This window comes from Protopterus annectens, chromosome 1.part2 (assembly GCF_019279795.1).
Source record: "Protopterus annectens isolate FY-2018-M chromosome 1.part2, PAN1.0, whole genome shotgun sequence".
NCBI lineage: Eukaryota > Metazoa > Chordata > Ceratodontiformes > Protopteridae > Protopterus > Protopterus annectens.
The window spans coordinates 408,173,195-408,195,984 of NC_056727.1; the positions used below are offsets into that span (position 1 = coordinate 408,173,195).

The 22,790-nt window shown below is 37.2% G+C and overlaps 1 protein-coding gene across 2 annotated transcripts in view; it reads right to left on the reverse strand.

Annotated features, from left to right (window-relative positions):
* The window catches only part of LOC122789345 (McKusick-Kaufman/Bardet-Biedl syndromes putative chaperonin-like), a 286,212-nt gene that overhangs the window by 23,772 nt on the left and 239,650 nt on the right, over nucleotides 1-22,790 (reverse strand). For both annotated transcript variants that reach the window (XM_044056727.1, XM_044056734.1), the window contains one exon: nucleotides 12,235-12,345. In XM_044056727.1, coding sequence (XP_043912662.1) covers nucleotides 12,235-12,345 — 111 coding nt within the window. The remainder of the gene's footprint in view (nucleotides 1-12,234; nucleotides 12,346-22,790) is intronic.

A 22,790-nucleotide genomic window follows, 5' to 3' on the forward strand; every position in this document is an offset into this window, starting at 1 on the left:
TTTTAAGTACCACTGTATTTTCCTCATGTGTAGTCTTGCATATGGTACGAGAAGGATGCAGGAGGCCATGTAACCCAAAGCCTGCAGGAATCTCCTTGCATAGCGGAGTTAAAGTTGCCAAGGTTTAGAAAGTTGAAGCCAGCAGAAACTGTTTTTCGTATGTGAGAAATGCCATCTGGGTTGTTGTGTTTAAAGAAGCGCCTAGAAAAATTATCTGTTGTGAGGGTGTCAAATTTGACTTTTTTATGTTTACAGTGAATCCCAGGAACTTGAGGAGATCCTGAACAAACCGTAGATGCTGAAGACAGACCTCCTTGCTGTCTGCCTGAATAAGACAGTTGTCCAGATAAGGGTAAATTTGAATTCCCTTGAGTCTGCAGTAAGCTACTACTGGAGCCAGGCATTTGGTGAAGACCCTGGGCGCAGTAGACAATCCAAAGGGCAGCGCAGAGAATTGAAAGTGCCTCGATCCGGCCTTGAACTTGAGATATTTTCTGCGTTCCTGCCTGATGGGAATGTGTAAATATGCCTCCTTTAAATCCAAAGTTACCATTGATGCATTTTTGGACAGCATTGGAAGTAGCTGCTGTAGAGTAAGCATCTTGAATTTTGGAATCTCTAGAAAGGTGTTCAAGACTGACAGATCCAGAATGGGTCTCGATGAGTTTTGCTTCCTGGGGACTAGAAAGAGCCTTGAGTAAAAACCTTGTCCCATCTGTGAAAGTGGAACTAGTTCTATGGCTTTCATAGCCAAAAGAGCTTCCACCTGGTTTAAGGCCTCTGTCCATTGATGTTTTGGAAGGTCTGGCCATCCGCTTGGCCTTGGCAGGGTATGAAAATGGAATTTGTAACCTCTTGAAACCACATCCAGAACCCACTTGTCTTGGGTTATACGAGTCCAATTTTGATGAAAAAGAGAAAGTTTTCCTCCGAGGGGGGCTTCCAGGCAAGAAGTTCCTGCAGCCCAACAGAGGGAGTCATTGAGTCTGTTTCCTATGAGTTTGTGACCTGTCCTCTCCTCCCCTAGGGGTGGAAGCAGTCCACTGTCTTGGTCTATAAGAAGCTTGTGTTTGAGGCCTTCCTCGGGAGCGTCTATATCTACCCCTTTGAGGCCTGTCTGAATTGGGAAAGGACCAATTTTTTGTAGGCCAATTCCTGCTAAATCTGGGTGGCTGTACTTGTAAGAAATCTTTAACTGTTTGCATGGATTTCGCCTTGTCCTCCATCTTTTTAATCACCTCTTCAGCTTTTGATCCAAAAACAGGAGGAATAGCCAGGGGTCTATGTTGGGGAAGAAGAAGAAAATCCCTTAGTCTTTTCTTAGATTCTGAATACTCCTGTCCTTCCCAGTGGAAATGTTCCCTCATTTCATGCAAAGTTTCCCCAAAAGAGAAATCCTCAGGGGGAGAAGCTGAAGGAATGGATTCCTCAGCATCAGAATCCTCATAAAAAGGGAAAGAATATTCCTGGTCAGAAGAAGAAACTGAAGAAACAGAAGCCTGCTCAGAGGAATCATAATAAACTTCCTGCCTTGGCCTTTTATCTGGAGGGGGATGTGAACCCCTAATCATAGTAAGTAAATCCTTCGCCATCTTACGTAACTGTTTCTGTGACATGGGAGCCGGTTCAGAAGAGGCCTGTGTTGCAGTCTTTGATTTGGAAGGAGTCTTTGCCTTTCCCTTTATTAGAAGCTGAGTAGGCCTGAAAACCCCTTCAGAAGCCGGTACCTGCACAGCGGCTCCGGACCCATCTGAAGGAGCATTGTCCGAAGGTCCTGCAATAGAAATATTCAAAGGCCTAGTTGGCTCCTCGTGGGAGTCTGTTTCGGCCATCGGTTCCGAAATGCCCGACAGGGGCTGCAAAAGCGCCTCACTGACGACGGCCGAACCTGAAGCTGGCTCCGCTTGTGCGATATGGTCAGATTTGGACCTCGGAGGCTTGTCTTTGTCCTTGCGTCGTTTGTGAACTCTGGTAGCCGGAACCGTGTCCGACGACATTTTGTAGTTAAAACGCCTACCGAAGTAATGAAATGCAAAATCGTACCTTCGTTTAATTGTACGTTGATTGAATCTAGCATAAAACCGACAACTAGCTACGTCGTGGTCAGGGCCTAAGCAAGGAATACAGTAAGAATGAAAATCCTTATGAGGTATTTGCTTCCCGCATGAAATACAATTATTAACTTTTTCTGGCATCAGACTGGAGCAGGAAAAAGTTTCCCCAACGGGGTACTTAGCTTTGAGTGGAGAAGAAAGTCTTCGGACTGAAGTTTTTCAGAAAAAATTGTCAGGAGTCAGCCGACTGGCACTTGCGAACTGCTATCACCGCACGGCAAGAAAGACTGGAGAACATGGCGTCGGCTGTCAGCTTTGTACTCCTGGTGCTCTGACGTCAGGGAGCATGGCTGAACAGCCGATGCCGGACCCAGACTTTGGGATTCTGGCCGACTGAGGACTGCCTGCCGGCAGGGGAAAACCCTACAGTCATGACTGCAACAGTGAAACACGATGAACATCAGGGAATTCCAGGGGGTGGCAATGTTGGAGCCACACTGATTTGAGGTAGCACTGAAATTCCTCATGTTGAGCCTGGTGAGAGGGAGCATGGGAACAGTGGAGGCTATAAATCCCAGAACCCTGAAAATTCCCTGGCCGACAGAGAGGGCAGAGGAAGAAGAGACTGAAAAAGGTTGTCAGAGACACAACCTTGGGAGCAGACAGAGAGAGAGAGAACGCTAGTATGGGAATGGTCTGGAGCCTGCACCTGAGGAAACCATGATCCTGAGAAGACATCAGGACTGATTTCTTGAGGGTTATGGTGACCCCCAGACTGTATAAAAGAAAAATGGTAAACTATATATCCTGCAACAGACTGCCAGGAGAAGCAGACTGAATAAGTGGGTCGTCAAGATAGTGAAAATTATGTATCATCTGAAGCCTGCAAAAAACAACAACAGGAGCAAGGCGTTTGGTGACTATCCTTGGGGCAGTAGAAAGGCCAAAGGGCAAAGCAGAGAATTGAAAATGAAAGGAAGAAACAGATAAATGTAAAAATTTGCTGAACACAAAATGAATGAAAATGTGAAAGTATGCATCCCTAAGGTCTTCCTGGGGAAGAAGAAGAAGCAGAGGAGAAAACAAGGTCTGAAGAGACAACATCCAGGAAGACGGAACCTTGAGGAAAGGTGCTGAGCAGAAAAAGATCCAGAATTGATCTCCAAGTACCCTCCTTCTGAGGAGCCCAAAACATACTGGTGTATAGCCGCTTTCCCATCTTGGTGAGTGGAACATGGTGAATGGTGCCTTGATCCAAAAGGGAACACAGAACCTCTGGAAAATGAGGAAGCTTTTCTATGGGAGGTTGAGGAATGCCTGAAGGGGGGAGGGGGTTCCAAACCAAGAAATACCTCTAACAAATAGACAGCACCCAAGAGACTAAAGGTGATCTGATGCCAATTTGGAAGACAGAAAGAAAGGCAGAGAGACAAAGGGAACTAGTTAATGGAAGGGAAGGCGAAACATCAAATGGAGACAGGCTTGCCCTCAAATGAAGGCATCTGAGTGGACTTACCAGGAGGAATATGTATAGAACCTTGCATATCTTTTGGAGGAGGGTCAGTCTGTCTATGAGCAAAGGCAGACTTAGGGTAATTCATCTGGAATTTGGGGGTGGGGGAGACAAAAATATGTTTTGAGTTCTTGCAAGGCCTTATCCTTATCCAGGAGGGACTTAAATAGCAGCAGGTGTCCCAAAAAGATTTTTGTTATCCAAAGGGACATCCAAAAGCTTGGCTTTAATATCATTAGGTAAAGCCTAAAGATACAGCCAAGAATAACGCCTCTTCACAGATCCAAAGCTAGCAGCCCTAGATGAGGCATCATCTACCTCATAGCTGCATTTTACTGAGTGATGGGTAATCTGGGAAGTGGACAAAAGCAGGAAAAGAGCAGAAGCCTTCCCATCAGAATCAGGAAAGTCAGAAACCAACTTAGTTACCTGGGAAAGAAGAGTCAAAACATACCTGGTCAATAGCTTGAAAAGACACAGTGGCAGCAGTATATACATTCTTACCCAACCTTTTCATGGCTCGACTGTCCTTATTTGAATGAAGAAGCTTAATACATGGCAACAGCTTAGAAGGTTTATCAGAGGAAATCAAAACTACTGAAGGATCAGCATAAGGGCATTTATACAAAGATTTGTAATCCCCAGGCACTTTGTAGAACCTGTCAAGTTTCTTGGGGGTTGGAGGCTGAGAATCAGGAGCTACAGAGGCAGCAGTAAAGGTGTCCAAAAAGGCTGCCAAAACAGGAAGGACAGCAGATGGCTTGGGAGGCTCAATTTGTAGAAGTTGATAATACTTCTTTTGGATGTCAGAAAGTTGGGAGCAATCCCACTTAAAACATCATGCCAGCAATAGTATCTCCAAAAGATAACCCTTCCAAGGGGGAATCTGGACTCAAAGAATCTTGTTCCTTGGAATCACAGTCTAGAGGGGAAGGAATTTAAGAAAAGTAAGCATGGGATTCCTCACCAGAATTCACATCCTCATCCCGGGAATCCTATTGCATAGGCCTCTTAATGGGGGGTGGAAACCACAGAAGGGGCAGGAATTGACACCCCTTAAGGAGGCTTCAGAGCAATTAAAGCACTAAGCAAACCCTGAGTAAAATCCTGTAAATCACAATGGAGATATTGCAACAGGGAAAAGATGCTTAGTTTTCTGCTTCTTCTCCAGCAGGATGTCTGCTTTAAGCACCTTCAGAGGTTCACACCCTTGGCAAGATTCAATAATGGAAGTAGGTATCTCCTCCATCCCCCTAGGTCCCTCGGATATAATCAGCCAAGGTGCCCCCTCAACTTCAGGTACAGACTTTGGAAAAGCCTTGAAGGAGGTGCTAGAGTTTGGATCCATGCTGGCCTAGGACTGGGTCATGGCATTTTTTAGGTCACCAAACCGACACATTTTAGCTTTGTTTCTGAGGTCAGTTATATAAGCTGCAAAAGTTTCCCTTGGTTTCTGATCTCTCATGTAAATCATGCCTCTTTAATTTAATATTTGTCTGGGGGTAACAAATTCCTCTGAACTTGTGCTTCAAACACTCAGGGTCTTCCCTTGATTCAGCCTGTACAACAATATGAGAAGTTTCACCTTCTCCCTCGTATACTGTTGGTGAATACACAAATGAATGCACTCTTTCTATGGTCTCTGACCCAACTAGGTTTAACAAAATAAATGCCTTGGTGCATGCATCTTTATTGGAATAAGATGCTTGTATAAAAATATCGTACTCTTGCTTAAATATTCTCCAGTTCTCTGCAATATTCTGACCAAATACAAGTGGTAAGGGCTTTCAAAATCCATCTGCCATATTAACACATACCAGCCAAGGGTTTTGCAAATAAGCATGAACACATACACATATGCCAGTACTTTATAACTTTGTGCTTCTGAAATTATGCTTTTGGGCTTTTCGAAATGATCCTATTGGGCTTTTCTGTGAAACAACACTCTCAGGCACTGTAACAACTTTGGAATCACTTTATTGCAAGAAATCACCTCTTAGTGTAAGAAGCATGTCAACAACTTCACAGTGCAAGCCTCTATGCAACTGGACTTTGCAAAATAAGTCTCTAGGGCACTGTAATACTCTTAAAATTACTGTCTTGCTAATGTTTCTTAAAATGATGATAAATTACATCTCATATGACTTCACAATGCAAATGAACTGGGCAAGAGAAGCTCAGAGTCAATAACATTTCGAAGTAACTGCACTTTGCAAATAAAAAAATGGCGGTACCTTGCTAGGCAACTCTTTACAGTGCAAGAAGCACTCTGTAATGGCTGCATTTTGCAAAAAGACACACCCAGCACAAGAAACTTTCAAAATGGCTATACTTTGATTGTACTTCATGAAATAGTTGCACTTTGCACACAAATAAACTCTTTGGAATGCATACACAGTAATAAGCACACAAGCACTCTTACACACTTTGAGACACTTTGAATAACTTTAGTTATGCCCTTGATACAATACAAAGTCGCACTTATGCCAAAACACACCACCCTGCCAAAAAACATACAGTCGCCTTGAGACACTTTGAATAACTTTAGTTATGCCCTTGATACAATACAAAGTCGCACTTATGTCAAAACACACCACCCTGCCAAAAAACATACAGTCGCCTTGCTTTAAGTTTAATGTGCCCTTTTTGCCCTTATTGTATTCGCTTTGCTCGTTTAATCTCTGTTTATGCCTATTGTAATTTTCTTGAGCTCATTTTACTCTAAACCTTCCCGTTTTGCCCTTAAAACATGCTCATTTTGCCCTTAAACATGCTTTTTTTGCTTTTTTGATAATTGTTTTCTCAAATGTCATTATTTTAAACATTTCCCTTTAGTTAAGAAACTTATTTGTGCCTCTCGTTTATTTAATAATGCAGTTTGTGCCCTTGTAATGCTCCACTTTACACCAAATAAATGGATAAACGGAGAAGAAAGGAGACTAGTAACACAAAATTTCCTCCGCTTGACAGGATCCCAATAAAGGCAGTCCCACAAAACAATCCGTGGTAGCAGTAAGGCACTAAACTTTTCAATCAACGACCAGATAATAAAGAAACAGTTTATTAAATCTTAAAACATAAAAGTTGATTAAGCGCTTTCATTTCCACTCTGGAAACTTCATCAGAATAATGAAATCTAGTATGCAGACATATTTATACTTAATTAATATTTAATTCCTTCCAATTAAGTAGTTAATTCAGTAATCACTGTGGTTTGTGTTAAAGATACAGTACAAAATGTTAAAACCATATATATGTCATAAAACATAAATAAATATAAGTATAAATATAAAATTGGTACCATTATAAAACAAACATAAGAACACACCTATGTATATGAATATGTATATATCTCTATCTCTCTCTAGCTTCATAGAGTTTCAATAGCCATTTTCTAACTAAATTTTATATGTAATAATGCAATAGTAATGTCTCGTAGTACACTATGTACATAAATATAATTATCATATAAATAAGTATATTAAATAAATATGTTAAATATATTAAACATAGATGTATATAATATTTGAAGTATAAAATCTATGGTAATACATATATAAATAGATAAATACTACATGTTTATATGATAATTATATTTATGTACGTAGATAGTGTACTACGAGACATTACTATTGCATTATTACATATAAAATTTAGTTAGAACAACAGCTACTGAAACTCTACGAAGCTAGAGAGAGATAGAGATATATACATATACACAGGTGTGTTCTTATGTTTGTTTTATAATGGTACCAATTTTATATTTATACTTATATTGATTTATGTTTTATGACATATATATGGTTTTAACATTTTGTACTGTATCTTTAACACAAACCACAGTGATTACTGAATTAATGACTTAATTGGAAGGAACTGAATATTGACTAAGTATAAATATGTCTGCATACTAGATTTCATTATTCTGATGAAGTTTCCAGAGTAGAAATAAAAGCGCTTAATCAACTTGTTTTGTTTTAAGATTTAATAAACCGTTTCTTTATTATCTGGTCGTTGACTGAAAAGTTTTGTGCCTTACTGCTACCACGGATTGTTTTGTGGGACTGCCTTTATTGGGATCCTGTCAAGTGGTGGAAATTTTGTGTTACAATGCTCCACTTTACTTTTGATTCTTTTCTGGCTCTTTTTCATGCTCGTTTCTCCTAGTTTACCTTCACTGTTATCTCTGCACCTCATGGCTCCAAATATTATTCTCTGAGATCCCACTTCTGACACCATGTCATTCTCCTACACTGGACACAACAGAAGAGTCTTTGTGGGTTCTGATCAAGCAGTTTTATTTTATACAAACACATCACAACAGAAGTTAACTGACTTTAACTTAAGTAATTTATATATAAACTAACTTCTGAAATCATACATGCTTACTCTCTGGCTGAATTCTCAAAACGGCACTAGGAATGGCTCGTGCTCAACATTTATACATGCATGTAATGTCTTGAAATTCTTCTTAAAGATATGGTACACACAAGTGGACTCTGATTTAAACACCCCATATTCTATTCCATCCAGACCTGCTGCCAATTCTAGGTTAACTACTTTTAATATATTTTCTAATTCCTCTACCACAATTTCTTTTCCAAATCCTTATCTTTATCAGAGAAAAACTTCCATTTTGTATTGTTTTTTATTCTTTGTCCTGCAAAAGATGTCTTAATGCACTGTTTTACTATTTAAATGATTTTCTTTTCTGTATCATGTATTGATGTCTTAATGCACTGTTTTACTATTTAAATTATTTTCTTTTCTGTATCATGTATTATACCTAATGTATCTTTCATTTCTCTCACAATGCTGTTATTCTCCTTGATTATTTTACTCAAATATGGTGCAATGGTGTAATCTCCTCTTTTTTCCTGCAAAAATATCTTTGCTTATACAATAGATGTTCTAGTTTTGTCTGATTTAACTCATATAACTCTTGTTCTTTAATTAAAAAACTTTCATTCTTTTCTAAACTATCAATACTAGATTTAATTTATTTTTTTCCATTTATTTTTCATTTTTCCCATATTAAATAACTCCTAGGTTCACAGGAGTGTACTAAGCTCATAGCCCAGGAGCCTTTACAAGCCTAGCCCATAGGATTACCCTGGCATCATGCAACCCAAACTTAGTTACCAGTGCCTCTGTCAAAAAGAGCCACTGGAGTGATCCCCGGGGTGAACTTTCTATTTCCCATCCACTCATCAAGATTTCTCCTGAAGAGGGCCAGTGAGGTGCTCTGCTTGACATGTATGGAAAGTCTATTCATACTTCTGGTTAAAACTCATCCACCATTCAGACTAATCCTTATAAAATTCCCATGATCTTGCTCTAACTTCAATACATCAAATTTCCCTTTATCATCCCATTTCATTTCATTTATTCTTTTCAAACCCTTCCCTATTTTTATATGCTTGGAATTTCCATTTAATATAATCCAAATTGCCCAATGACCTGAAAAAATTTGCCATCAGAGTACCTTCTTCTACTATTAATAAACCTGCTCAAATTAAAAAAAAAATAGTCTACTTCAGCTCTTTTCTCTACTGTGTATCCAAGTACTTTTCCCCCCAAATGAACTGTCTTTATTTTATAATATCGAATCCTACTTTAATATCATAGACTTTTTTTCTGCTGTCTTTATTATAAGCAAAATCTCCTACTACAATTACTTCCATATTGATAGCTACATATGCATAAATTGCAATAATTCTAAAAAATCATCCTTCCATCTTACATAAAGGATGTCTAGAATTTTTATTGTATCTTTATACAGAATGAATATCCCAGAACAAGTCTCTCTCCCTAAATTCCAAATCACATTTTCCCCACCATACTTCTGTTTGACCTCTTCTTGTATTAAAAATCTAATGTCTTCTAATATATCATCACTTTTCTGCTTTTTACACCACTCCAAAATCCCTATTCTTCTTACTAACTTTATTTAAACCATTAACATGTAGTGCAAACAATTTACAAGTGATATTGTATTACTGTGATCATATTCATCCTTTCTTTTTTCTTTCTTAAACCTTTCTGTAACATTTATTTTTCTCTCCTGTAGCCTTTTATCACTAGAATTTCTTTTTTGCTTAACTTAATTCCAATTCAAATCTTCACAATCACTTAACTCTGAATCTTCTTCCTCATCTTTATCTATATTAAATCCTTCATTCTCCTTTTTTGCACTTCTTGCCCCCTGTGCAACATACTTGTTCTTTCTTGTTCTGTTATCCACCATTTCTAACTCTTTCTCTGTGTTCAATCTATTGACTTTGCTTTACTAAAGTATCTACTACTTCTGACTCTGTCTCACTTACTTTTTCTTCACATTCCACCTCTAAATGTCCCTTTTTATTACATTTATAACATCTTAATTCATAGCCTCTTATACCATGTCCTATATTTCCACTTTAAAAAAATCTTCTTTTGACACAATTATTAATCAAATGGTCAATTTCTCCACATAGAAAACATGTTTTAGGCTGCCCCTAGTACGTCACCATGCCCTTGCTTCCTTCAGCATTTATAATTCTTGCAATATGTACAATGTTCTCATTTTCAATTTTTCAAAATCAGACTGCAATTCCAAATCCCAGTTTATAAACTTCTATCATCATAAACGTATGACATATCTAATGCATCCTTGCATAACTTTAATACATGTCTTTTTACAGTCTCTTTTTCTATATCAGTCCTAAACTATATATTAGTATTTTTCTTTGTTTTTCCATAAAAAGTTTTAAATACGTATGAATTCCATGGCAAACAGTTTTTCTTTTTTTTTTTCATATTCTTCTAGAAACGTTTTCATTATTTGACCAGTCTCAAAAATAATGTCACAAAAGGTCTTTCTTTATATGTATAAAAGCTCTTATCTCACCTGCTTTCCCTCCTAAAGCTGTAATTACTTCATCCCATACCTTGTACCTGTCTACTTCGGTATCCCCTTTCTTTTAGATTAGCACTGTAAAGAGTCTCTTTTTTTTTTATACCGGTTACCTTTCTTTTACTTTTTCTTCTTTCCTTTTTTCAATTTCAGCCTTCACCATCTCTGCATATGATTTTCCTTTCACCATCGACTCTTCTGCTTGGTAAACATCCTTCTTCTGAATTTTATCCATTAACTCACCCCAGGACACATCTTCACCACTCTCAGACTCACTCAAATCCACCATGTCCATAAGCGACTCATTCCGCAACCCTCCTGACTGGAGAGTTGTTACAACACATTCCTGTGTAGATACCTCTTCTTATGAGAGGTTTTGTTGTAAAACATCCTTGGAATCAATCAAAAGGCACAACTGCCTTTTCCTTCAGATCTGCATACTGCTACTGAAAAGGCATGACTGCCTTTTCTAACTCAGAAGCAGCAGGATTTCACTCCCTACAAGGCTCACTTGCATTTCCGACAGCATTAAACACTTCTGCCACACCAATCTCCTCTTTCGTATCATGAACATTACTGGCAACATTATTTCCTTCCATTTCGCAACTCTCTACTACATCCATATTATTACCTTTCTGTTTTCTCCCTACTTCTATGAGCTGTCACTGTACTCAGAGTGGAAGCAGGGAGTGTTGCATCTAAAGTGATCCCTCTGTACAAACAGTAACACAGTGTAGGAAGGTCCCCAATGCCCTGGCCAAATTTCCCCTAGTGGCATAAATACCACTTTGTGTCTCCCCTGAAAAAGAGGTTACTAGCCTAGTGGGGCTAACCCAGTCAACAAAGAATAAATAAAATAATAAGAATTCAAAACCTTCATTATTTTCAATTTTGTGCCCTGTTTGAATTTAGCACAATATTCACACTCTTATACACTTATCTCTGGGCCTAAGTAAAGCAGACATTGGCTGCAAAAATGTTTAGCACAAGGTACCTAAAAAGAGCACACTTCCTGATGGATTTAGATACACTCTTGCAACACTTGAACAGCTAATCTGAACTTTCTCTCTCACACTTAATACCATGGAGCTTTTCTCCCTGGGACTGCACTGAAAAGGGGCCCTCAGCTCATTTGGACTAGCCTAGTCAACAAAAGTAAATACATAAATAAATAAATAAATAATGCGGAAGTACTGTTGGCTGTTTGAAGAAAAACAACTTTGTTAAAAAAATAATTTATTTTCCTATAACAAACACTAAGCAGATATATTTGCTCTGGCAAAACCGAGAGACCAATGATATTTAGAGATAGTGAGAAGAAATGAAGAAAACAGAAAAATGCTGACTATAAAAGGAAATATCCTGCTGATGTCAATACTTAGGAAAATGCGAGACTTGTACTGGTCCATGCAAGAAAGATGACAACTACTGACAAACATCAAGCTGGAAAAGGTACAGAGAAGGCAGGTAACAACAAACAGTAATATTAAAGTAAACTGCCTGGAGGAAGGTCACTGAAATCCACATCCTCTTAGGGGAAGGGCAAAAACCCCATATCACCATCCACATATTATAACCATCTTCAATGCTTCTGTATCTCAGAGGAGTTAACAAAATATACATACATAAATCCTATTTCAGAGGTAGCAATGCTTCTGCCAGAGATGATCACTGCAATCAATTTCATATTAACACAGGCTTGTTAGTGCCTTCTCTGCATACAAAAAACAGTTTTAATATGGGCAACAATAATCTATAAGAAAGAGACATACCTGATGTCTGATATATGATGCCAAGTGAGTTTCTGTGCAACCTCCTCCTAATAATGCCAGAGGCTGCCTGAGGGTCAGCTGTAGCACATGTTCTGCTGTGTGGCACACACGCTGAAAATTAGGTAAGAAGGTAAAACAATGAACAGCCACTATGTCTTCTTAAACAATCTGTAGTTTTAAGCAGCACTAATAACTAAAAACAATCATGCAATTATGTGCCTGCACTTAAGAAAGACAAACTAGCAAGCAAAGAGATACAAAACTGAAGAAACCATGAAGACCAGCCGGAGAGTACAGTCCACCAAACACCACCAAATCTGCTAAACAGCAAAGGTTTCCTTCTTGTTTACAGTGGTGACCGTTTTTACAGTTTTATAGTTTAGCAGCTTGAATGGTGTTTGGTGGACTGTACTCTCTGGCTGGTCTTCGTGGTTCCTGCACTTAAGAACACAGTCTATTTAAATGGGACCTTTTAGCCTGCATATCATTAGGCACTTAAAGCTGACAGGCACTTCAAAAGGCATTAACCTTAACAAAATACCACAATCTTGCATTCCAAACAGGATCATCTAGCATACAAAATGCTTTCTATTAGCTGCTGCTTACATTTAATTATTGCAAATCTTCAGTGATTACACTTCCCTTCTGTATCAAATTTCCTTGTGCAAAACCCACTTCCTTCTGCTCCTGCAAATAATTCTTTTCTAGCCTTAATGAATACCATTTTGTTCCCATACACTATTTTTCTTCTACCAAGGGATTATTTAGTTCTTTTTGACACCCTTTAAACTGCAAACATTATTATTCAGCTTTCAAACAGGGTTTTGAAGTGCTCTGATGTCTTCTTGCTATTTTACTTGCCCTCACCTGGACAGTCTCTACCTTGTGGGACTACTTAAACTCAACATCCTTAAAAACTGAAGTACAGGTATGTGATGAACCCACCCACCGTAACTGTACTTTGACATTATGCTATTGTAAAGCAGGTGCTTTACTGTTTGGACTATACCAGGAGACTGCTAGAGTTCATGTCAAAATTTTCATTCATAAAATATCCCTTGCAGAGTAAAATTGTGAAAGAACTTATCATAAAGTACTGTTGCATAAGTAAACTTACCATAACAGTAGAGGTTCAAATGACTACTGCCTTAGCTATATGGGTTATATCCTGCCATGGATATAAAAGGCAGTCAGCTTAAAAAGCTTAAGGGCATCTTCTAAGCACCCAACTGTCAGGCAGCTTGAGAGGAGCTGATTAAAAGACAAGTTCGGGCACAAAGCCCTTTAGAGCTTTCCTGCCAACAAATAAAGGGAGGCTGAGCCCTGAAAGGACAATGGTAGGAAGAACACAGAATAAATAACCACACACTAGCATAAACAACATGCCAAAAACAAGGGGGGTGGAGGAAGGGAGTGGCTACTGGAGCAGTGATAATTCAAACATCTATTGTTATATTAAGTTTACTTACACAATTGTATTATGCTCATCATATTGATCATTGCTGCAGTAACCTTGGCTATCTGGGTAGATTACTTTAGCTTACTATATTTGGGAGGTGGAAGGAGAAGAGTCCAGGAGCCCCTGGAAAATGGTCCTTTCAAAACCTGATTTAAACCTAGAGAGGAATCAAGCTTATAATGTTTTGTAAAAGTATGTACAGAGGACCAAGTTGCTGCTTCTAGAATACTTCTATGCTTTGTTATGAGAGAGTGCCAAAAAATAAGATCTCCTCTGAGAGAAAGGGTACATTTGCATGTCTCTCTTGCAACCAGTGTATATATATAATGAAATCTAATGTTTTCACACATCCAGATACTGGTGTTAAATATGAGTTTAATGAATACGCTGATTGTAAGTCAAGAAATGTGATTTATTTAGCATCCTGCATAAAATGTTATTGTTTCTATATAGGAAAGACTAATAGAACCTTAAGAGAAAGGATACGAGAGCATTTGTATGCTATACATAGAGAGAATGAAGGGAATGCCCTAGCCAAGCATGTACTACAAAATGACACCACACATGCCTTTAGATTTTTAGTAATAGGACAGTTAACAGAGACTGAAAGACTTGGTAATATTGGCAATAAGACAGAAAAAGCTGAGGCAAAATGGATTATTAAGCTATCTGCAAATAAAGGTCATGGTCTCAATGATAAATTTTCATTGAGACCATTTTTATTAGATAAACCTTTGAAACATTAAACATAAGTCTTAATATGTGTTTTAGTATGTTTTAATATTTTACTTCTACTATTTATTTATTAACATGAGATCTTTATGATGTATTTATATAATTTTTATGGAAAGGAAATGATGTATTTTTGTAACTTACATGTGACTTGCTAATGTGTTTTTCATTGGTGTTTTACTTATATATAAGTTGATTTAAATTTTATGGTTTATTGAAGTCTGATGAAGCGTTCCAAGCAACGTGAAAGCGCTTACTTATTCGAATAAAGGATTTGTCTTTTCATTCATCTGGTTTTGCTTTGTTTTTTGTGGAGTATCATCCTCTTCTGATTTTGGATTTGTGCTTTTTTTTGGGAGGTGATACATTACCCTGACAGTGTTCTTTTCTTGCTGAACCTTGCTACTTTGTTCACTGAAGGGACATGACAGAAGAAACCAGCAATGTGTTACTTGAATCCAGATCTTTGGGTCTTACAGAAATCTTCACAGAAGGTATTAATCCACTTTTAAAACTGTCTTATGCTGAATTAGCAAAAGCAGCCTCTACACACAGAGATACTGATTGGCATGTAGATGTTTTACAAAAAATGAGAAAGCTCGAGGACAACCTCAGTAAAATTAAGAATGCCCAGTGGCAAAAAAGACATATGGAGGCATGCATTAATTTTAAAGTTGTCCCTAGAGGTCTTCGTTTGTTAAAAATGCCTACTTTTGGCTCTGCCTATCCTGAACTTTTGTCTAAGTGGCAGCAACTTAATTTAGATATGAGCTATGCCTACATGAGACTACTTATTGAACAATATACTTTAACAGAGTTGGAACTTCAGCAAGAAGCTATAGCTTTAGAAGAAAAACTGACTGCAGCCCTTACCAACACACAGAAAGAAGATTTTCTTTCTGATATAGCGACTACAATGCAAGCGCTAGATAATAAGTTATTATTGGCAAAAAAGAAGAAATTAGAAAGAGACTGTATGGATTTCTCGAGGGGGAACGTCTTCTCCTGGCCGAGAGAATCCACCAGGACAACATATGCTGCGACGCGTACTAACATTGAAATGCCTTTCTCTGAGCGTAACACTTTATCTGCTGCTACTCCTTCCATGCCTGCTTCCTCTTCTCAGGTAGAAGCAACAGTCAGTGAACAACACTCCAGTGTGAATACAGTGTAACTCTGATGTTTCAAATACAACTACCATGTCAGCACCTATAGTGAGAAGAAAAACTCCTATGTCAGCAAGTGGAACTGTTTCAGCTGAATCTAATGACACTTCTCTTCATTTTCCACTCCCTTTTCGACAGGAGATGAGGCGCAATTGGAGTCCACAAACAACCAGGAAAAGGAAGATATCAGGAGGCCAGTTAGAATTTCAGAAAAAAACTTTCAAAACTGTAACCAGGACTTGATTATTAATCTTTCCAGTCACATGCTTATGGACAATGAAAGAAAGATTTTGAACAAAGGTTTGTCCTTCATTCCCTCTCAGGGGACTGATGTAAGTGATTTAATTGTTGATATAAAATGTTTTGTTAGAAATATTGCACTTGGTTTACAGTTTGGCAACAATGTTTTTAATACTGATGTTATGTCTTTTAAAAAACCTTCTACTTACATGCCTGCTATACATCCTTTATTGGAAAGTTTTGAAAGAGCTTGCAGTGATGATTTGTTGAAGTTTTTTGAATCTGACAATATAAAACTTGATTTTACAATATCACCAAGGAAGAGAAGTTAGCCCTTCATGATTTAAAGAACAATACTAGTATAGTCATTCGACAAGCTGATAAAGGGGGAGCTACAGTACTTCTAGATACCGGCTACTACCATGATACTATGTTAGAAATGCTCTCAGACACTACTACTTATAAGAGACTGAGCATGTCAGATCTAGATAAGTTAATAAAAACAGTGCATGCAGATTTATATGACATGTTGATGTGTGGGATTACTGATGAAGAACTTTACAAATATTTTTTGATAGAGAAACCTGTGATACCAGTAATTAGAGGTTTACCTAAGGTACACAAGACCACACATAATCCTCCGCTTAGACCAATAGTATATGGCAGAGGCTGGTTAACTGAGACAATATCGATTTTTCTAGAAAAAAACTTGAGACCAGTCGTGGAATCTACTAGATCTATATTACATGATACGAAACAGTTCTTAGAAACACTAGCACCTTTCAATGAGAACAATATTCTAGAAACTACAGATTATATGGTAACACTAGACGTTGTTTCTCTTTTCACCTGCATACCCAATGATGTAGGGATAGATTTCTTAAGGTTATATTTGTTAAACAAAGGACTTAGCAACAATCAAGTTATTAAACTCGCAATGCTGTTAGAAATGGTTCTTTGTCACAATGTTTTTACCTTTAACAATGAATACTTCCTTCAAATTAAAGGAGTAGCTATGGGCACATCTTGTGCAAACTCTTATGCTAACCTTGTGTTAGCATACTGGGAGAATACGTATGTTTTAGAACATTTGGCTTACTCCACTTCTATAAGATATTACAAACGTTTTGTTGATGATCTTTTTTTAATTTGGGGAGGCACACTAGAGCTCCTAAAAGAGTTTGTTCTATATATCAATGGAACTACCACATTTCTTAGGTTGACTGAAATGTATTCACAAAATACAATTGATTTTTTTAGATGTGACATTGAGGAAAAAAGACAATACTCTAGAAACAGAAGTATTTAGGAAGGTATGTAGGAAGAATGCTATTCTTCACAGAAGTAGCATGCACCCCCCCATATACACAGAAACATTGTGAGTAATCAGGTGAAACGTTTTTCTAATATAACTAGTGATGATTTGGTTTTCTCTGATGCATTAAAAACTATAGAAAGTGATTTTAGGCATAGAGGCTATTGCAATAGAGATATGCGTTCTTTGGACACTTTTGAACGTACACATCTAGGACGTCCTTTTATTAAAAAACAAGGCAGCATAGATGAGAGACCTATAGTGAGGAATAATGATAAGAGGAGACTAGTGATACCCTTTACTAACAATAATACTTCTATTGTCAACATTATTAAGAGACATTGGAACATTTTACAGTTAGATGATGGTATAAAAGACTTAGTGGGTGAGAAACCATCCTTTAGCTATAAGAATACTAAATCTTTAAAACGTATGCTTTGTTATGAGAGAGTGCCAAAAAATAAGATCTCCTCTGGGAGAAAGGGTACATTTGCATGTCGCTCTTGCAACCAGTGTATATATATATAATGAAATCTAATGTTTTCACACATCCAGATACTGGTGTTAAATATGAGTTTAATGAATACGCTGGTTGTAAGTCAAGAAATGTGATTTATTTAGCATCCTGCATAAAATGTTATTGTTTCTATATAGGAAAGACTAATAGAACCTTAAGAGAAAGGATACGAGAGCATTTGTATGCTATACATAGAGAGAATAAAGGGAATGCCCTAGCCAAGCATGTACTACAAAATGACACCACACATGCCTTTAGATTTTTAGTAACAGGACAGTTAACAGAGACTGAAAGACTTGGTAATATTGGCAATAAGACAGAAAAAGCTGAGGCAAAATGGATTATTAAGCTATCTGCAAATAAAGGTCATGGTCTCAATGATAAATTTTCATTGAGACCATTTTTATTAGATAAACCTTTGAAACATTAAACATAAGTCTTAATATGTGTTTTAGTATGTTTTAATATTTTACTTCTACTATTCATCATGACATCTTTATGATGTATTTATATAATTTTTATGGAAAGGAAATGATGTGTTTTTGTAACTTACATGTGACTTGCTAATGTGTTTTTCATTGGTGTTTTACTTATATATAAGTTGATTTAAATTTTATGGTTTGTTGAAGTATGATGAAGCGTTCCAAGCAACGTGAAAGCGCTTACTTATTCGAATAAAGGACTTGTCTTTTCATTCATCTGGTTTTGCTTCATTTGTTGTGGAGTATCATCCTCTTCTGATTTTTGATTTGTGCTTTTTTGGGAGGTGATACCTTACCCTGACAGTGTTCTTTTCTTGCTGAACTTTGCTACTTTGTTCACTGAAGGGACATGACAGAAGAAACCAGCAATGTGTTACTTGAATCAGATCTTTGGGTCTTACAGAAATCTTCACAGAAGGTATTAATCCACTTTTAAAACTGTCTTATGCTGAATTAGCAAAAGCAGCCTCTACACACAGAGATACTGATTGGCATGTAGATGTTTTACAAAAATGAGAAAGCTCGAGGACAACCTCAGTAAAATTAAGAATGCCCAGTGGCAAAAGACATATGGAGGTATGCATTAATTTTAAAGTTGTCCCTAGAGGTCTTCGCTTGCTAAAAATGCCTACTTTTGGCTCTGCCTATCCTGAACTTTTGTCTAAGTGGCAGCAACTTAATTTAGATATGAGCTATGCCTACATGAGACTACTTATTGAACAATATACTTTAACAGAGTTGGAACTTCAGCAAGAAGCTATAGCTTTAGAAGAAAAACTGACTGCAGCCCTTACCAACACACAGAAAGAAGATTTTCTTTCTGATATAGCGACTACAATGCAAGCGCTAGATAATAAGTTATTATTGGCAAAAAAGAAGAAATTAGAAAGAGACTGTATGGATTTCTCGAGGGAGCGTCTTCTCCTGGCGAGAGAATCCACCAGGACAACATATGCTGCGACGCGTACTAACATTGAAATGCCTTTCTCTGAGCGTAACACTTTATCTGCTGCTACTCCTTCCATGCCTGCTTCCTCTTCTCAGGTAGAAGCAACAGTCAGTGAACAACACTCCAGTGTGAATACAGTGTAACTCTGATGTTTCAAATACAACTACCATGTCAGCACCTATAGTGAGAAGAAAAACTCCTATGTCAGCAAGTGGAACTGTTTCAGCTGAATCTAATGACACTTCTCTTCATTTTCCACTCCCTTTTCGACAGGAGATGAGGCGCAATTGGAGTCCACAAACAACCAGGAAAAGGAAGATATCAGGAGGCCAGTTAGAATTTCAGAAAAAAACTTTCAAAACTGTAACCAGGACTTGATTATTAATCTTTCCAGTCACATGCTTATGGACAATGAAAGAAAGATTTTGAACAAAGGTTTGTCCTTCATTCCCTCTCAGGGGACTGATGTAAGTGATTTAATTGTTGATATAAAATGTTTTGTTAGAAATATTGCACTTGGTTTACAGTTTGGCAACAATGTTTTTAATACTGATGTTATGTCTTTTAAAAAACCTTCTACTTACATGCCTGCTATACATCCTTTATTGGAAAGTTTTGAAAGAGCTTGCAGTGATGATTTGTTGAAGTTTTTTGAATCTGACAATATAAAACTTGATTTTACAATATCACCAAGGAAGAGAAGTTAGCCCTTCATGATTTAAAGAACAATACTAGTATAGTCATTCGACAAGCTGATAAAGGGGAGCTACAGTACTTCTAGATACCGGCTACTACCATGATACTATGTTAGAAATGCTCTCAGACACTACTACTTATAAGAGACTGAGCATGTCAGATCTAGATAAGTTAATAAAAACAGTGCATGCAGATTTATATGACATGTTGATGTGTGGGATTATTGATGAAGAACTTTACAAATATTTTTTGATAGAGAAACCTGTGATACCAGTAATTAGAGGTTTACCTAAGGTACACAAGACCACACATAATCCTCCGCTTAGACCAATAGTATATGGCAGAGGCTGGTTAACTGAGACAATATCGATTTTTCTAGAAAAAAACTTGAGACCAGTCGTGGAATCTACTAGATCTATATTACATGATACTGAAACAGTTCTTAGAAACACTAGCACCTTTCAATGAGAACAATATTCGAGAAACTACAGGCGACATGGTAACACTAGGCGTTGGTTCTCTTTTCACCTGCATACCCAATGATGTAGGGATAGATTTCTTAAGGTTATATTTGTTAAACAAAGGACTTAGCAACAATCAAGTTATTAAACTCGCAATGCTGTTAGAAATGGTTCTTTGTCACAATGTTTTACCTTTAACAATGAATACTTCCTTCAAATTAAAGGAGTAGCTATGGGCACATCTTGTGCAAACTCTTATGCTAACCTTGTGTTAGCATACTGGGAGAATACGTATGTTTTAGAACATTTGGCTTACTCCACTTCTATAAGATATTACAAACGTTTTGTTGATGATCTTTTTTTAATTTGGGGAGGCACACTAGAGCTCCTAAAAGAGTTTGTTCTATATATCAATGGAACTACCACATTTCTTAGGTTGACTGAAATGTATTCACAAAATACAATTGATTTTTTAGATGTGACATTGAGGAAAAAAGACAATACTCTAGAAACAGAAGTATTTAGGAAGGTATGTAGGAAGAATGCTATTCTTCACAGAAGTAGCATGCACCCCATATACACAGAAACATTGTGAGTAATCAGGTGAAACGTTTTCTAATATAACTAGTGATGATTTGGTTTCTCTGATGCATTAAAAACTATAGAAAGTGATTTTAGGCATAGAGGCTATTGCAATACAGATATCGTTCTTTGGACACTTTTGAGCGTACACATCTAGGGCGTCCTTTTATTAAAAACAAGGCAGCATAGATGAGAGACCTATAGTGAGGAATAATGATAAGAGGAGACTAGTGATACCCTTTACTAACAATAATACTTCTATTGTCAACATTATTAAGAGACATTGGAACATTTTACAGTTAGATGATGGTATAAAAGACTTAGTGGGTGAGAAACCATCCTTTAGCTATAAGAATACTAAATCTTTAAAACGTATGCTTTGTTATGAGAGAGTGCCAAAAAATAAGATCTCCTCTGGGAGAAAGGGTACATTTGCATGTCGCTCTTGCAACCAGTGTATATATATATAATGAAATCTAATGTTTTCACACATCCAGATACTGGTGTTAAATATGAGTTTAATGAATACGCTGGTTGTAAGTCAAGAAATGTGATTTATTTAGCATCCTGCATAAAATGTTATTGTTTCTATATAGGAAAGACTAATAGAACCTTAAGAGAAAGGATACGAGAGCATTTGTATGCTATACATAGAGAGAATGAAGGGAATGCCCTAGCCAAGCATGTACTACAAAATGACACCACACATGCCTTTAGATTTTTAGTAACAGGACAGTTAACAGAGACTGAAAGACTTGGTAATATTGGCAATAAGACAGAAAAAGCTGAGGCAAAATGGATTATTAAGCTATCTGCAAATAAAGGTCATGGTCTCAATGATAAATTTTCATTGAGACCATTTTTATTAGATAAACCTTTGAAACATTAAACATAAGTCTTAATATGTGTTTTAGTATGTTTTAATATTTTACTTCTACTATTCATCATGACATCTTTATGATGTATTTATATAATTTTTATGGAAAGGAAATGATGTGTTTTTGTAACTTACATGTGACTTGCTAATGTGTTTTTCATTGGTGTTTTACTTATATATAAGTTGATTTAAATTTTATGGTTTGTTGAAGTATGATGAAGCGTTCCAAGCAACGTGAAAGCGCTTACTTATTCGAATAAAGGACTTGTCTTTTCATTCATCTGGTTTTGCTTCATTTGTTGTGGAGTATCATCCTCTTCTGATTTTGGATTTGTACTTCTAGAATCCAACCATTTCCAGAAAGCCAAAATATGAGACTTTTTTTTTGTAAAAAAAAAGTTGGGTCATTGCCCAATTTTTACACATCTAAATGTAACATTTACACACTATATATTGTGATGCAGTGAGTGGGAACTAACTGAGATGTGTGTTCTACCTGTTCTTCTAAAATCTGGAAACCCCCTATCTCAGCAATCCCAAACTTGCATACCAAGAAACATGTCTTGATAGCTGCTTTATTTCCCATCTCATTGTCTAAACTCTGGAAGCTTCCATTTTAGCAACCCTAAATTTGTATACCTAGACATATCTCTTATTAGTTGCCTTATTTTCTGGAATAAAGGCTATAAAGCACTAATGAACAACTGTGAAATATAGTGCAATGCTTATGTTGGCCAAACAGTGCTTAATGCAAGAGACCATAAAGAACAGGTAGCGTTGTCGCCTCATAGTAAGACGTTGTCCTGTTCGATACTCAGCTACAGCGTCTTCTGTGTGGAGACATGCGTGAATGGACGTACCTTCGTTGAAGGTTGTGCGTCAGGGCCGGCAACTCGGCACGTAAAAATCTACTGCCAATCATTAGCAGACCGGAGTTTCGCTGTGGCGACCCCTAACCGGGAAAAGCCAAAAGACGCAAGAACTTTATCTAGCCAGTTCAACCATCAGTCCTAATTATTTTAATCTGTCTCTTTTCCAGTGTAGTGAGCACAAACTATCCCTGCTGCAAAAGTTAAGACA